Raw genomic sequence first — 17,529 nt, 5'->3', positions numbered from 1 at the left:
AACCTAACTTATGAAGTTGTTCCACCACTAACCGAACCGCTCGCTTGAACAATGCTTCCGACTTTTCCCGGATGAGCCAATCGTCGAACTTGACGGCGAAGAGAAGCTGCCACGACCACCAGAACCTTGGTGAAAACTCTGGGGGCAGTCGCTAACCCGAACTGAAGGGCACAGAACTGGTTCCCCCTATCACCATGACCTCAGGGATGGCTGATGATGTTCCTGGATTCCAATGTGGGAGATTCGCCTCGGTTAGATCCAAAGAAGCCAAAAATTCTCCCTTGTGGACGGCCGCAATAACAGACCGCAGCGTCTCCATACGATAACGCGGAATGCGTAAGGCCCTGTTGACCCGTTTTAAGTCCAAAATCAGTCTGAAAGTGCCTTCCTTCTTCGGAACCACAAAGTATATGGAGTACCGGCCAGTCCGACATTCGGCAGGCGGAACTGGGATCACCGCCCCCAGTGCCCGCAACCGGTCCAACGTCTATGTAATAACGAGCTGCTTTGTCGGAGGACCGCATGGCGACATCAGAAACAGATCCCGGAGCGGGCGAGCAAAATCCAAAACGTAACCGTGACTTATAAGGTCAAGAACCCACTGGTCCGAGGTTATCTTGGCCCATTCTTCCTGAAATAGGGACAACCGACCCCCGATGCGCGGAATGGAGGAATGGGCCTGCGCGTCTTCATTGTGTAGCTTTGTTGGGGGTAAAGGCCTGCGAGGATCCTGACCGCTGAGGCTGTCTGCCACGAAAGGAAGGTGTCCAAGATTGGGGCCTCGATGCCTGCTGTCTCTGAGGAAAGGAACCACGCCTTCCCATATGGAAACGGCGTTGGCCCTGAAACCGGCCCCTGGAATTTCCGAAGGTTCGACACTGTTGGGGCTTGTCCTCTGGCAACTTATAAACCTTGTTGTCCCCCAAGTCCTTGATGAACTGATCCAGCTCGTCTCCAAACAACAACTTTTCCTTGAAGGGAAAAGAACCCAAGCTCGACTTAGAGGAAGCATCTGCCGCCCAGCACCAGAGCCAGAGCAACCTCCTTGCGGATACAGCCGAGGACATAGTGCGAGCTGAAGTCCGTGTAGGCGACCGCAGCCTCCATGCAGTTAGCCTGCTCCGCTTCGTCCGGCGGAAGATCCTGGGCTGTAAGCAATTGTTGAACCCAGCGAAGTGTGGTCCGCTGCACGAGGCTGCTACAGACCGCCGCTCGGACACCTAAAGCCGAAACTTTCAAAAATGCCGCTTCAATAAGATCTCCAACTTTCGATCCTGGAGATCCTTCAGAGCTATTCCCCCTGTCACGGAAATGGTAGTATGCTTTATCATGGCCGTGACCACCGAATTCACTTTGGGAATCTTGAGAAGGGCCAAGGACTCAGTCAGTAGGGGGTACAACTTATCCATAGCCCTGCTGACCCGCAAGGAAGCTTTTGGAAGTTCCCATTCCTTAGAGACAATCTGAAACAGGTTTGGGATGAAATGGAAAAGTTCGCGGGGGGGTCCCAAAGACCCGCCAAGCTACATCCCCCCGGAGAAGTATCCGCTTCCTGATGTGGTGCCGGGATTTCCAGCTCCTTCAAACGTGCGGGATCAAATGATTAGCTCGTCCTTGCTAAATTTTATTATTTTGTGTTTCCTCACACTTGTTATGTGTAAACCGGCATGATACAATTTCCTTCGTGTATGGCCGGTATAGAAAAACTTAAATAAATAAATAAATAAATGAAGAACCTGGGGATCATCCCCCTCCACTGATACCTGACCGTCCAAATCTCCACCCCCAACTGTGTCCGGGAGGTCCTGAGAGGGATCCAGGGCCTCCGGAAACCCCGAGCCCCCCCTGTGGACGGTTACCACGAGCCCCCGCTTTCCCCTGGTCTGGGGCTGCCTTGGGAATCTTGGGTGGAGAGGGTCCAGCAACCTCCCAACCCGCCTCTGCCTCTAAGAAGGCTTTGAGCATTAAAAGCACAAACTGCGAGGAAAACAGGGCTGGCCTTTTAAAAGTGTCCCCCGTGGGTCGGGAGGGAGAGGGGGACAGAGGGGCTCCGAAATTGGCGTGCTCTGCGGGCTGAGAACCGGCGGAGAGGGAGGGGAATCCTCCTCCTCCGATGCCGTCTCCGACGGCAACGTGGTCAAAATGGTCGCCGCCTCCTTCTCTGTGGGAGGCGGGGCTGACGCCCAGGTCCCAGAAACTCTCCGCGTCCGTGAAGAAGTAGAACTGCGAGCAGTGCTCGGTTCCAGAGAGGGTCCCTCGCCCCCGGAAGCAAAGACCCTCTCGGGAGAGTCGCGCCCCTGCCCCCCCCGCAGGCCGAAGATTGCGGCATGAAGAGGCGGGAAGAAAAGGAGGAAGAAAGCGTGCCAAAAGGTAATTACTGCCTCTGAGCAAAGAAGCGCGCCCGGTGAGCCAGCCACCCCCTCTGGAGACCCGGGACTGCAAGACGGCAGGCTGAGGCTGAAAGCAACTTGTACACTGCCTGTCACCAACACGACTGAGGTGTCTGTGCAACCAACCTCTGGGATACTTCAACTGGGGGGAGGGTGACCGGCCCACCGGTAAACTCTCCCCTGGTCACCTAGGGATTACCTCTGGGAATATGGCCTTAGGGCATTGCCCTGCCAAGCTTGCCCTGAATCCTGTCCCCTTGCTGCACGGGAAACACGAAAGAACGAAATGACTACCTCTTCTTTTTTTTTTTTTTTTTACATACAAGCTAAACAAACTAGTTGATCTAGTCAGGGTTATTCAAAATAACTGAAAAACCTGTACAACCAAGTAGAAATGTGGAAAGATCAGGACCGCAGGTCTCAATCTGCTGGAGTCAAATACTGAGGGATCACAGGTGGCACACCAGTATATCTAGGGGGTGCTTTTCAGCTTTTCTCTGACTCCATCTGCTGGAGGGGAGGCACAACCCAGCAGTCTGGACTGATCCTGGTACGTACAGGGAACATAAGAAATTGCCATGCTGGGTCAGACCAAGGGTCCATCAAGCCCAGAATCCTGTTTCCAACAGAGGCCAAAACCAGGCCACAGGAACCTGGCAATTACCCAAACACTAAGAACCACCCATGCTACTGATGCAATTAATAGCAGTGGCTATTCCCTAAGTATAATTGATTAATAGCCATTAATGGACTTCTCCTCCAAGAACTTATCCAAACCTTTTTTGAACCCAGCTACACTAACTGCACTAACCACATCCTCTGGCAACAAATTCCAGAGCATTATTGTGCGTTGAGTGAAAAAGGATTTTCTCCGACTAGCCTTAAATGTGCTACTTGCTAACTTCATGGAATGCCCCTAGTCCTATTATTCGAAAGTGTAAATAACCGAGTCACATCTATTCGTTCAAGATCTCTCATGATCTTAAAGACCTCTATCATATCCCCCCTCAGCCGTCTCTTCTCCAAGCTGAATAGCCCTAACTTCTTCAGCCTTTCCTCATAGGGGAACTGTTCCATTCCCTTTATCATTTTGGTTGCTCTTCTCTGTACCTTCTCCATAGCAACTGTATCTTTTTTGAGATGCGGCGACCAGAACTGTACACAGTATTCAAGGTGTGGTCTCACCATGGAGCGATACAGAGGCATTATGACATTTTCCGCTCTATTAACCATTCCCTTCCTAATAATTCTTAACATTCTATTTGCTTTTTTGACTGCTGCAGCACACTGAGCCGATGATTTTAAAGTATTATCCACTATGATGCCTAGATCTTTTTCCTGGGTGGTAGCTCCTAATATGAAACCTAACTTCGTGTAACTACAGCAAGGGTTATTTTTCCCTATATGCAACACCTTGCACTTGTCCACATTAAATTTCATCTGCCATTTGGATGCCCAATCTTCCAGTCTTGCAAGGTCCTCCTGTATCTTGTTTGAACAGTTATTTTATTGTTTATTTTTTCGAGTATTTCAGGTTCTACCTTTTTTCTGTATGTGAAGGACTGATTATTAGGTGGGTTTGTTTGTCGTGTGGTGAGGAGGATTATTTCTGCTTTGGTTGGTGATCTGACCAGAGTATTGTGTTGTGCGCAGTATTGATAATGCAGTTATTGTGATTGGCAAAAATTAGGTTGAGGATGTGTTCTGCTTTGTGAGAAAGGCTAGTTACATATTGTGACCATCCCATTGCTTCCATGGTGTCTAAAAATATTTCACACGGTGTGGTTTTCAGTATGCTGTCCACATGTAAGGTAATATACCCTACTATTCGAGTTGATTCGGGGGTTGAAAACGCTTTAGTGAAGATTTCGATTAGTGGTGAGCAGTCTTTTTGGAATGTTCCTGGTGGGCAATAGACTAAGCCAATGTTTATTTGGAGTGATTTTACTACTGCCACTTTGTGGTGAGGAATGATCTCAACTTTGTAGTGTTTAAGTTCTTATTTACAGATTATTAATAGACCCCGCCTTTGCGTTTTTGTCTGGGGAAGTGGAAGATATCATAGTTGGGGTGATCAATTTGATTTAATAGGACGTTATCGTTTTCTTTCAGCCATGTTTCTGTAATACAGAGGATAGTGGGATTTAGTTCCTCTAGTACAGCGCTTCTCAACCGGTGTGTCGCCAAGCACCAGCTGGTGTTTCGCGTGCTCCCGGTCTCTCCCGCTGCTCTTCCTTCCCTGCTGCCGTTGCCGCTGGGCTATCAGCACGTTCAAGCCCAGCGGGAACGGCAGCGGTGGTAGAAGAAGCAGTGGCACCTGCGGCTAGCCTTTTCTTCTTCCTGCGCCTGCCCCCCCCCCGTGACCCGGAACAGGAAGTGATACACAGTGTGGTGCGCGGGAAGGAGAAAGAGCCGTGCCGCGTAGAAAAGTAGCAGCGGCCCCCGAGCAATCGAAGCAGCCGGTAATCGGGAAAGGAGACAGCAGCATGAGCCTCCCGTGGCCGATGGGATTCTTCTTTCTTGGCCTGCGGGGCTGGAGGAGGAGGCTGCTGCAGCTACCATTTGTGCTCCAGGGGAGGGGAGAGGAAGTGAGTGAGAGAAAGAAAGAGAAGCAGCCAGCCAGCCTGTGTGTAAGGGAGAGAATGTGTGTGTGATTGAGAGCCTGTGTGTGATTGAGAGAAACTGGTCAGAGAGCTGATGTGTGTGTATATGTGAGAGACAATGAAAGTGACTGCTCAGGGAGATGACTGATGTGCATGTGAGAGTGTGAGACATTGGTAACGGAGGTGACTGATGTGTGTATGTGTGTGAGAGAGAGAGAAAAAAAGCATGGAAGTGAGAAATCTGGGTATGTGAGAAAGCATGGGAGTAAGAAGCCTGGTGGTGTGGGGGTGTGTGTGAAAGAAAGCATAGGAGTGAGAAGCCTGATTTTGTGAGAGAGAGCATGGGAGCGGGAAGCCTGTGTGTATGTGCATGCATGAGAGAGAGACTGGTTGGTAAGCTGACTGCGTGTGTGAGAGAAAGAGACTGGTGTGTGTGTGTGTGTGTGTGAATGTGAGAGAAAGAATTTGATTCAGGGAATAAGAAGCCTGTGCACGTGGAGAGCGAGCATGGAAATGAGAGAGAGACTGATGTGTGTGTGTTTAACAGAGAGAAAGTGATTATGGGAATGAGAAGCCTGTGCATGTAAAGAGTGAGCATGGGAGTGAGAAACCTGTGTGCGTGTGTGAGACACAGCATGGGAGTGAGAAGCTTGTATATCTGAAAGAGAACATGGGAGTGGGAAGCCTGTGTATGTGTGTGGGTATGCATGAGAGAGATCAGGTGACATGAGAGAGATCAGGTGACTGGTGTGTGTTTGTGTATGTATGTGTGAGAGAAAGAAAGTGATTATAGGAATGAGAAGCCTGTGCATGTGGAGAGACCAAGCATAGGAGAGAGAGACTGGAGAGTGTGTGTGAGACAGAGAAAGTGATTATGAGAGTGAGAAGCCCATATATGTAAGTAGAACACGGGAGTAGGAAGCCTGTGTGTGTGTGTATGGCATGAGAGAAACTGTTCATCTCCCAAACAGTCAAAGACTATTTGAGAGATGATTGGTGTGTGAGACAGAAACTGGTCATGACTGGTATGGTGTGTGTGTGAGAGACATGGGCCCTAAGGAAGAGGACCATGAATATAGAGCTTAGCCTCTACTGCTGCTTCTGCTGTGTGCTATGGCCTGCATGGAAGGGGAGTAGGAGAGCTGCTGGAGGGGTAAGTAAAGGTGGCTTTTTAAGTTTATTTTTCTTGATTGACTATCATTTTAATTATTTAATATTATGTGATGTGTCTGCTTTTTTGAAATATTTTATTGGTGTTTGGAGAATTTTTAATAGTTTTTATGAGTTTTTAATTGTTGGATATTATTCTATTCATAGCTGTTTTGAAACATTTATTCTGCTTATTAATACAGTTTTACAATTATTTCTGTGTAGGGATCTATATATAGGATATATATCCTGCACGGAGCAGGAGAGGGACCTTGGGGTGATAGTGTCTAATGATATGAAGTCTGCGAAACAATGCGACAAGGCGATAGCTAAAGCCAGAAGAATGCTGGGCTGCATAGAGAGAGGAATATCGAGTAAGAAAAGGGAAGTGATTATTCCCTTGTACAGGTCCTTGGTGAGGCCTCACCTGGAGTACTGTGTTCAGTTCTGGAGACCGTACCTTCAAAAAGACAAAGACAAGATGGAGGCGGTACAGAGAAGGGCGACCAGGAAGGTGGAGGATCTTCATCGGATGACGTACGAGGAGAGATTGAAGAATCTAAATATGTACACCCTGGAGGAAAGGAGGAGCAGAGGTGATATGATACAGACTTTCAGATACTTGAAAGGTGTTAATGATCAAAAGACAACGACAAACCTTTTCCTAAGGAAAAAAATCAGCAGAACCAGGGGTCACGATTTGAAGCTCCAGGGAGGAAGATTCAGAACCAATGTCAGGAAGTATTTCTTCACGGAGAGGGTGGTGGATGCCTGGAATGCCCTTCCGGAGGAAGTGGTGAAGACCAGAACTGTGAAGGACTTCAAAGGGGCGTGGGATAAACACTGTGGATCCATAAAGTCAAGAGGCCGCCAATGAAGAGTAGGTGACTCGCCAGAATGATGGCTACTGCCTGGAGACAATACCCTTATTCAATAAACATACACATGGTTACTGTGACTCCAACATCACTCTAAGCTTCAACAGCAAGAGGAAATGTGGAAAAAAGGATTTGCACTCTCAAAGACGGGAGTAGCTGGCTTGTTACGGCGGTTACTACCCCAAACCAAATATCCAAATTACTACCTCCACCTTCCTCTATTCCTGATGCCTTTCAACTAGCTTGATCACTCCATTCTTATACTTCACTTTCAATGCATATCCAGCATAGTTCTCTGCTTCAACAGCAGGGGAGAAGAAAAACTGTTACTTCACACATCCAGCAGAGCTCTCTGCTTAAACGGCAGGGGAGAAGAAAAAAGGATTCACACTCACAAAGCGGGGAGTAGCTGGCTTGTTACGGCGGTTACTACCCCAAACCAAATGTGCCTGATACTTCACTTTCAATGCATATCCAGCATAGCTCTCTGCTTCAACGGCAGGGGAAAAGAAAAACTGATACTTCACGCATATCCAGCATAACTTCAACGGCAGGGGAGAAGAAAAAAGTATTCACACTCACAAAGCGGGGAGTAGCTGGCTTGTTACGGCGGTTACTACCCCAAACCAAATGTGCCTGATACTTCACTTTCGATGCATATCCAGCATAGCTCTCTGCTTCAACGGCAGGGGAGAAGAAAAAAACTGATACCTCACGCATATCCAGCATAACTCCCTGCTTCAACGGCAGGGGAGAAGATAAACAACCAATAAGGGCTGTATAACATAATCTGGGTAAAAACAAATAAGCATGGATGTAGCTTGCTTATTGCGGCGGTTACTACCCCTACTACCTCTAACTAATCAAGCTAGATATTTCACTTGGATGCAGCTCCATCACCGCTCTCTACATTAATGGCGGGGGTGGAAGGGAATTAGAACCAAGAGCTAAGAGAAACAGATAAGTATGAGAGAAAAAATGAGGGAAGCTTGCTGGGCAGACTGGATGGGCCATTTGGTCTTCTTCTGCCGTCATTTCTATGTTTCTATGTTTCTATATAGCTGCTTGCTAGTTCTGTTTTCCTAATAAGATGTGTGTTTTTAGGGCCTGATGTGTGTTTTTACGACCTGATTTAATATTTGTAGTGTTGCCTTTTCATAGATAGGGTTGCTCCTGTTTGAGTGCATTCCATAATACAGGTGTAACTGTGTGCGGATTAGTTTATGTGCATTACTACAGATCCTGGGAGTATGTTAGGTCGGTTCTGTGTGTGTTACCGAGATGAGATATTTTACTAGCATGTAAGCATTTGTATTAGTCTTATTTGTTGTGTTTTCTCAAGAGGACATGCATTGGTGGTAAACTGCTGTCTTTTCATAAGTAGGGCTATTGAGCCTGGAAGTAGAAGGAGTTTGAGTTGCTGTTACTGAGATGACACCAGAACCAGAATATCTTTTTTGTAGGGTGAGTTGTATGGGGAATGTCATAATTCTGCTTTACATCCATTATTGTGGGTCAGGGGGTTCCCGTGGATCGTTACGGGGCTAGATGTACTTTTACATCTAGCCCCATGACAATCATGGGTCAGTGTGTCATGCATGTGAGAACCATCTGTCAGGTGTGTCCCGACAGAAAAAAGGTTGAGAACTACTGCTCTAGTAGATCATTTATAAGTGGGATTTTCTTTGATAGTGACTAAATATTTAATAGGATGAGCGGAAACAATAGGCAGCATGGACTGATACGGGTTCATACAGGGAATGGAGAGTTGTTACTCATCTTGGGATAGATCAGGTTTGCACTCTTTCTTTATTTTAGTTTTGAGATTCTTTGAAGATTTTAAATTTCTTCCATATCCTGTGATGATTTCAATGCAGTGGGCTGGCTCCATTATGAGACCTGTTTGGTAGGACATGTAGATAAAGGATTCTTTAGGCATCTACTCAGGTGCGCACAAAGGAGCAAGCTCCTTTGTTGTGCTCCTTCACGCACGCGCCTGCCAGCACAAGCGCCTCCGGCATTGCTGCCACTCCAACGAGGATGCTGGGCGGGCCTCTTGCCATGGACAGGCAGGGGGAGGGCTTTACTTTCGGCGCCTGCTTCTTCTTTCACCACGTAGGGGGGGGGGGTGCACCTCATCATCCAGTTACATTTTCCAGGTACAGAAACTCCTTCTTGATGTCAAGAATGCGACAAAGGACTGCAGTCAACCAGAGTCTCACACAAGCACATCACAGAGTAAAAGTAGAAAACAAGGCTCATATTGTCCATACCTGGTACTTCCGGGGCTCGCACCAGCTCCACACTGTACTCATCTTTGAAAGCCTGCTCTAACACACAGCCCAGTAGCATGGCACAGGAACGCCAATAGGCCTGGAATAAACCACAGTTTGTCAGACCCTGACTTGAGTGAAGCACAGCCTGAGGCACAAATTATTCAACTGTGACAAAACTTGTAGCTTTCCCATCTTCCCTACCCAGACTCTGAGACCCTTGCCACATAGAAATTTAAATAATTTTCTGGAACTTGGATGCCTTCAGTCTGACGACTCACTTGTGTATATATGTGCTAGAGTCACTAACATCTGCACAACTATTGAGAAATTTCAGGCTAAGCACTATGAGAAGGGAAGCACTGATATTGAGTTGTATGCATCCTGTGTCTTTGGAAGAGGAACAATGATTCTAGCTACAAAATCAGGCGAGTACCTTATTCACTTCCTCTGGATTTGTATCTTTGAAAGTTAGGAATTGGATTTCACAAGATTTGGTCAAAGGTCTGTACATGTCCCATATTTCTCCATCCACGAGTGCAAGCACAGATCGCTGACAATGCCACTCACTGAGATCTGAGCAAGAATCAGAAGAACAGAAAATATTAGGATATTCAGTGCTTGCTCGATATGGTAAGTCTACTGCACAGCCAGAGGCCAATGGTCTAAAGAAAGACTTTATTTCAGATTAAAATCTACATTATAATATATGTTTGTGTCTGTAGCTGTTACGGTTTGAAATCCTAATTCACAAAGCTGGCATCCTATAAGCAATAGCATAGAATCACAGCCAGTCTCCAATGCTGATCCTGCACCCAGCTCTTCAAGGGAGAAAACTGGAGACTAACTGGAAAAATATTTCTTTAAGCAGCTATCAAATAGGTGCTAATGCGGCATTACTTCACATATATAAGCATTTCATAAGCTTATGGGTTTTAATGGCTCATTGTTTTCATTCAGTAAAACATGCTTTTTGGGGTTACAATATAAAACAAAACAATGATAAAAATAAGACCCCCAAAAAAGGAAGCAAGAGAGCTGAGAAAAAATGTCAATGTGAAAGGCAGACAGGAGTGTATAGATACAAAACTTTGAGTTTTAAGTTTCAGCACGATCCTCAATTTTTGCTCCTCTGCATGCAGCACTGAGCTAGAAACCTCAAACAATAATACACATCCTTCTGCCATTCTAAAGGCTTACGGTATGCATCATACACTTGAGCATAGGCACTCTCATTGCTTACCATTTTCTCAAGTTATTATACCAGCACCTTCTAGGCGAGGTTCTGATCACTGAGACTCTTTAATCATTTACAATTAATATTACACATGGAGTCCAGCACTATCATACAGCCTTTACTTACGCATAGCGCAGTTATATGGAGTGGACAGCCCTCTGTTCATTACAAAGGTGGTGCTAGGATGTGATTTGCCCACATATGTGACCTCAATCTTCTCGATGCGAGGGTACAAGGCCTGCTGTTGCTCCTTTTCTCTAAGGAACAGGTCACTGCGCAGCTGCATGTTCCTTGGTCTGGGAGCCAGGGATGTGCAGAGTAGCTCTGGAATAGCAAAGACAGCTTCTGTACCCTGGGGAAACTGTATATTGGAGCAATAAGAGGATCCTAGAAAGACCCACTGTACAACATCCTCACAGACCATACCTGCCTCCCATCATGTGCTTCACATAGACACCCCTGAGAATGAGGGAAATGCAAAGGATGCCAAGAATGGTGTTATCCCAGGGAAGGGAGAAAGGAAACTCCCTATGATACCTAGCAGGGGGGGTGGGGGGGGAGGAAGAACTGTACCATGATAGTTCAGGGAGGGGGGATCTGCCCCATAATTCTCCAGGAAGAGGTGCTGCTCCTTCAAATCCCAGCTGCCCGGTGACACCCTAGAGTTGGGGTGTTCTCTCCCAGAAGTGCCTCAATGATGCTCTGAAATGGTTGGGGGTGTGGAATTACCTTGGTAAAATCCCAATGAAACCCAGGGTGGGGGATAGATTTGCCAGGTTGATCCAGTCTTAACTTTACCTCACTGCCTGTGTGGATTTGTTGCTCTGATGGCCCTAAGAAAAAGATGACTACAAGTTCAAGAAAGCAGCAGGATAAAACCAGGACTGGATCAGCCTGTCAGCAATCTTAGAGCGCATTCTCTACCAGATGAGATGGGGGAACTGCCTCGGTGAGTGGCGATCTCTCGAACGGGTGATTACAGCACTCACTAGTCCCAAATCCTGGGGAAAGGCGGAGGCCCCGAATCCCAGTCACTGCCATGGTGCAGGATTAGGCAACCCACACGGAACCACGATCGGAAACTGGAGTCCAAAATTAACGTTCCGCCTCAGTCCTGGGCCGGAGCACATTCATCGGGCACCTGCGATGACAGTGCTGCTAAGTAGGTGGATTTCCCGCCAGAGTGCCCTACTTTTTAAAATTTGTACGGAGGACGGGTTTTGTTGTTTTTTTATTACAGCGCTACCCGCCAACAATGTGCTACAACTAATTCTCTCCTTCCCTGTTTCCAAGTTTTGGCGGACGTGCAGTGCTGATTAATATTGCGCATGCTGTATGCTTCCAGACGGGCGGTGATGAATTGCGCATGCTCTGTGTTGGCAACTTCCGGACCGGCAGTGATAAAATGCGAATGCTCCATGGTGGTTGCTTCCGGGCCGGTGGTGGTTAACTGCGCATGCATCATATTGGCTGTATCTGGATTGAGGGCAATTAATGTTGCGCATGTTTTACAAGGATGATAAAAACAAAATTGCAGAGATGCAGTCCCCCTCTAAATAATCACTCCTCACCTTCTCCTGCACTTTAGTTGATTCCCTCTCAGCCTCCACTCCTGTCGCAGGGTGGTGAGCTGTAATCAAAGAGCACCCCAACAAAAGTGGCATAGGCAGGAGCGTAAGTGATCTTCTGCCTAGCCAGCCCCCTCCCCCAGAGGGTGACCCCTCTTTGGTTCTGGGGCCGGTAGGATTTGTCCTTTTGAGAACATCATGGCTGGTGCACGGTTCAGACACAGACTGGGAACAGGATACAGACAGGGCTGAAGGTAAGGCTGGTATTAATGGCAGGCAGGACTAGAGGCTGAACTGATACTGAGGGCAGGCAGGCGCTGGATATAGACAGGGATGGAATACAGTATGGACTAGGAGCTGGGACTAGGTACTGACAAGGCCTGGACCAGAGGCAAGGGCAAGGCCTGGGAAAGCATACAAAGGACTGGACTGGGCAGGGTAAAAAAAAAAAAAAGACAGGATTAGACATACAACAGGAAACAAAGCCAAACATGGCACAAGATAGGCCCAAGAGGAATCAGAGCAAGGTAGGTGGGCCTGAAAGGCAGCAGGGCAAGGCCAGGAAGCCTGGAAGGGCCCAAAGTGAGGCAGGTAAGGCTGGAAGGCTGCAGAGCAAGGAGGTAGGCTTGGAATGCCACAAGATCAGAAAGCCCTTTTCACATTCCCCCGTCTTTACCTCTCTCACCCAAGCCCTTCTTATAACCCCCAACTGATCTTGTCAACCCCTTCCTCTCATCCCATCTCCATTCCCTCACCCCCTGCTTCACCTCCTCCCCTCCAGCCCTTTCTTCACATCCCCTCAGTTGATCTCCTCTTACCCTTACCTCGTCTTACATCCCCAGTTGATTTTCTGGCATTCCTCCGCCAATCTTGTTCCACCTTATCCAACCCTCAACCCCTCCTGTATGTCTACCTTCAAGTAACCCATCCTCTAAACCAGTAGTTCTCAACCTTTTTTCGGCTGGGACACACCGGACAGATTGTTCTCACATGCGTGACACACTGAACATGTGACCATCATGTGGATAAAGTAAATACACATTGCCTGTATGTACCCGGATCAGTCCAGACTGTGGGTTGAGCCTCCTTTCCAGCAGGTGGAGACAGACTAAAACTGAAAGGATATCCTATATGAGGACAGAGCCTATCCTGTAACCCTTCAGTATTTGTCTGTCTCCAGCAGGTGCAGCACGTCTCCCTTCGGTCTCCTGATCTAGGCTAGTCAGCCTTCTTTCTCTTCCTTCCTTCTGGGATCAAGCAAGTTCTTATTCCTTAGGGATTTTGTAGTTGTTTTCTTCCTGTTACAATAAAGTTAAAAAGTTTAGTCAGGAAGTTGTGGATTTTTTCTTCAGGAGATGGTTCCGTCTCCTGGCTCTTGCCGGACTCAGGAGGGGCTTTGCCCCTTGTGCAGTGCATAGCCTGTGTCTGTTACCGCTTCCAGGTGTGGGGACCGAGTCTGTCCAGGGCTCGTCTCCCCCCCCCCCCCCCGGCTGCCGTCGGGTCTTAATGTTATGCTGCTGTGCTCAGTTTATTTACAAAAAAAAAAAAAGTGACACAGAAACAGGCTTAAGTTTAAAAGTGCTCCCAGTGCTTTTAATACTTACCTACAGCAGCAGACCAATATTCTGTGTCTTTCTCCCCCACCTGGGTTGAACAGACAGGCAGGAGTCAGCAGGTTTCCCCCCTGCTTCACTCCGGGTCTCCAGGCTGTCAATCAAACTTTTTCTCTGCAGCCTTTTTTTCTTCAGAGCGGCTCTCTCTTTGCCGCGGCAGGCAGCCTGCCTCTTCTCTGCCAGCCCTTTCGTGTTTTTTTGCGAGGGGACCTCTTCTCTGCCTCCCTGCCGGGTGGGGTAGGTTCCTCCTCGGCAGGGCTGGCAAATTTAGCCCAGGGATCAACTCCCCAGAGCTTGACCAGGCCGGGAAAGCCCGGGAACGGTGGCCATTTTGGATTTTTTGTCGGTTCCGTTTTCGGAGCTCCCTGGGGCTGGGGGGCCGATTTTTTTTTTACCTCCCGATTTCAGCCCCTTGGCCCCCCAGGATGGGTTTTCTGTCACCCTCTTGCCTCTCCGGGACTTCCAGGGCTCGTTTTGTATCTGATTTTGCCCTCCTCCTGCGAAGATTTTATTTAGCTAGCCTGCAGGAGGAGGAGGAAGGTTCCCCCCCCCCCCCCCCGGCAAAAAAAAAAATGTCCTCGCTCCGTGCCGTTGACGGTTAGACCGGCTGCGGAGCCCCCGGGGTCCCTTGGGGTGTGGGAGTGCCCCTCCCTCGACCTCCCGGAGGATCCGGTACCCTCGGATCTTGCCGCTAATCCGGATGCGGAGGATACCCTTCCACCCCTTACGGCCTCTTTGCCCAAGGATATGGACCCGGTCCTGGCGGGAATCAGGGATCCGGCAATCGCCTTCCTCTCTCATCCCACGCACAAGTTGTAGCGCCTGCGGGAATGGAATGTTCCCAAGACGGGACTCTAGGTGAGCCGTGCACTAGATAAGCTCCCCCTCCCGGAGGTATGCTTAGATTAAAAAAAAAACAAACCAAGACAATAATCCCTCCGGGGACTACTTATGTGATCACAATACAGGAGGGTTTCCCGGCTTTTAAAGCCGCACAGGTCCGCATGCTCAAAGCTCATGTGATGCGCATTTTTGATGTCCTGGTGCTGGGGGTGCGTGCGCCTATTTGTAGCAGTCTCATGCTGCGGGCAGGTCTCAGGTGGGTTCAAAGTTGCTCTGCACCCAGGACCCCCCGTGGGCAGAGGCTGTGCTTACGACCTTCTCCACGACCAGGAAAAAGCAATGGCTATGGCGAGGTCCGCCAAACGGCTCCTCTGGCTGCGCCATTGGTCGGCCGATCCGTCCTCCAAAGCCCGGTTGGGCACGTTGCTGTTCAAAGGTAAGCTGCTCCTTGGCAAGGGCCTTGAGAAACTATGGATTCCTTGGGGGAAAGTAAGGTCCATAGGCTTCCGAAGGACCCTCCGAAACCATCCCGTTCCTTTACACCCTCTTGTCCACGTTATCTAGGCCAGAGACAGTATACTCCACGCGGGCAGGGTGACTCCTCAGGGTTTTTCCGTCTGGCTCACAGTCTTGGTTGCAGCCTTCCCGTGGGCACCATCCCTTTTGTGAGGGCCAGCCCACGCGCTCCATCCTTATGCCTGCCACACAATGAAGTTCACTTGACTCTTTCCTCTGTCCCCTTCCTAGGTGGTCGACTCTCCCTGTTTTTCGTGACATGGGTCAAATTTATGTCGGACCAGTGGGTCCTCGACGTCCTCAGAGACAGGTACGCCTTCGCTTTGCTCGAGATTTGATCCTTTTTCTATTTCCCCGTGCGGTTGGTCCCAGCGGCAAGCTGTGGAGCAAACCCCCGCCTGGCCCCTGTGTCTGGGCGTGGTGGTCCCTGTTCCAGACAGCAAACTTGCCGCAGGCCAGTATTCTATTTACTTCGTCGTCCGATCTTAGACCTCACAAGAGTCAACCGGGCCCTCAAGATCCCGCTTTCCACATGAAAACTCTGCGAGTGGTCCTTGTGCCGTTTCACCCCGGAGAGTTCCTCGCCTCACTTGCTTTGACAGAGGCGTGTTTCCATATTCCGATTCATCGCGGCTACCGTAGTCTCTTCGCGTTCACATCCTCCACCGGGACTTCCAGTTCAGGGCGCTTCCCTTTGGTCTCGCGATGGCACCTCGCGCCTTCACCAAAGTCATGGTGGTGGTGGCAGCAGCTCTCCGCCGGAAAGGGATCCTTGTTCACCCCTACCGGGACGTCTGGCTCGTCAGGGCCAAGGCGGAGGCTCTTGCCGGCAGGCGGTGGATCGCGTGTTACCTCTCCTTGCGTCTCTCGGGTGCATACTGAATTTCTCCAAGAGCTACCTTCAGCCCTCCCAGGAGTTAGGATTCCTGGGAGCCCACCTCGACAACTGGGTGGGCAAGGTCTTCTTGCCTCGCACGCGGGCTCTCGAGTTGATCGGCCGGTTTCAGAGTCGGGTCATGCTGCCTTCTACGGCGGCCTGTGTCTGCCTGCAGGTCTTGGGCCCCTTGGCTTCTGCCATCGACCTTGTCCCTTGGGCTTTTGCTCATATGCTACCGTTCCAGAAAGCTTTGCTGTCCCGTTGGCAGACAGTGTCGGAACAGTTTCACACAGTCCTCCCGGTTTTTTTTGGGCCTTACCGTCGCCGACTTGTAGTGGTGGCTTTCCCTTCCTCATTTGCCACAGGGAAAGCCTCTCCGAGTCCCTCAGTGGACGATAGTAACCACGGACGCCAGTCTCTCGGGCTGGGGTGCGGTCTGCCTCTCCCAGTACGCCCAGGGGATCTGACCGGCAGCTCAGTCTCGCTGGCACATCATTCGGTTGGAGGCTCGGGCGATGTTCCTAGCTCTTCTGGAGTTTCTCCCCCTCATCCGCGGCAAGGCGATATGGGTCTTGTCCAACAGCTTGGACACTGTGGCTTGTCAATCGCCAAGGAGGCGCCCGCAGTCCGCTGATGGCCCTGGAAACCAGCAGTCTCTTTGCCTGGGCAGAGCAACATCTACAGTGCCCGGCGGCCTCCCACATTGTGGGCAAGGGGAATGTTCAGGCCGATTTTCTCAGTCGTCAGTCGCTCAATTCTGGGGAGTGGGAACTCTGACGCAGCCATGAATCTCATCGTTGACAGGTGGTACCCCACCACCTGGGCCTCATGGTGACCCTTTGCAATGCCAAGGCAAATGGTTCTTCCGCCGCTGGAGGGAACACAGCTCGGAGGGCGTAGATGCTTTGGCTCTACTTGGCCGGTGGACGTCCTTCTGTACGTGTCCCCCCCCCCCCCCCCCCGTGGCCCCTGGTCGGGAAAGTTCTCAAAAGAATGGATCTCCACCGGGGTCCCGTGGTTCTGGTAGCACCAGAGTGGCCACTCAGGCTGTGATTCGCGGATTTTCTCAACCTACCGCCGGACGGACCTCTACAGCTACGCCATTTTCCTCGGTCCTTCGTCAAGGACCTGTATTTTTCGACCAGGCCGATCGCTCCTGTATAGCGGCCTGGTTTTTGAAAGATGACGCCTAAGGCGCAAGGGCTATTAGGAGGAGGTCATCTTCACCTTGTTGCGGGCCCAGAAACAGTCGACTTCCCTGGCGTACGCGCATATCTGGAACGTGTTTGAAGCTGTTTGTGCGGAGTCGGGTATCTCAGCGCTCTCCGCCCCGATCTTGTTAGTCCTCTCTTCCCCAAGAAGATCTTCTCACCTCTCGGCTCTCTCCTGGGTCAGGTAGAATGTCATCACTGAACGGGCCACCCAGATGTGATTGGTGCTTGAAGGGTGTCAAGCATCTACGTCCACCTTCTCGGCCGCTTGCCCGTCGGGGAGTTTTAGTCTGATCCTTCGGGCCCTCTGTGCGGCTCTGTTCGAACCTCTCTGTCACGCTACCTTGAAAGCTCTTACGCTTAAGACTGTC

The 17,529-nt window shown here is 49.7% G+C and overlaps 1 protein-coding gene across 4 annotated transcripts in view; it reads right to left on the bottom strand.

Annotated features, from left to right (window-relative positions):
- Nucleotides 1-11,887, bottom strand: part of MRPL39 (mitochondrial ribosomal protein L39) — a 65,732-nt gene extending 53,845 nt beyond the window's left edge. Inside the window, exons 1-4 of one of the 4 annotated variants that reach the window (XM_029578638.1) lie at nucleotides 11,520-11,887; nucleotides 10,657-10,854; nucleotides 9,730-9,869; nucleotides 9,294-9,393 (exon numbers count right to left, since the gene is read on the bottom strand). In XM_029578638.1, coding sequence (XP_029434498.1) covers nucleotides 9,294-9,393; nucleotides 9,730-9,869; nucleotides 10,657-10,854; nucleotides 11,520-11,571 — 490 coding nt within the window. In that variant the 5' untranslated portion in view covers nucleotides 11,572-11,887. Of the gene's footprint in view, nucleotides 1-9,293; nucleotides 9,394-9,729; nucleotides 9,870-10,656; nucleotides 10,855-10,956; nucleotides 10,977-11,328 lie in introns of those variants that run through there. The other 3 variants (XM_029578640.1, XM_029578639.1, XM_029578641.1) reach the window with 3 other exon arrangements.
- Nucleotides 11,888-17,529: the final 5,642 nt, after the last annotated feature.

This window comes from Rhinatrema bivittatum, chromosome 15, assembly GCF_901001135.1.
Source record: "Rhinatrema bivittatum chromosome 15, aRhiBiv1.1, whole genome shotgun sequence".
NCBI lineage: Eukaryota > Metazoa > Chordata > Amphibia > Gymnophiona > Rhinatrematidae > Rhinatrema > Rhinatrema bivittatum.
This window is presented reverse-complemented; position numbering and strand designations above follow the sequence as displayed.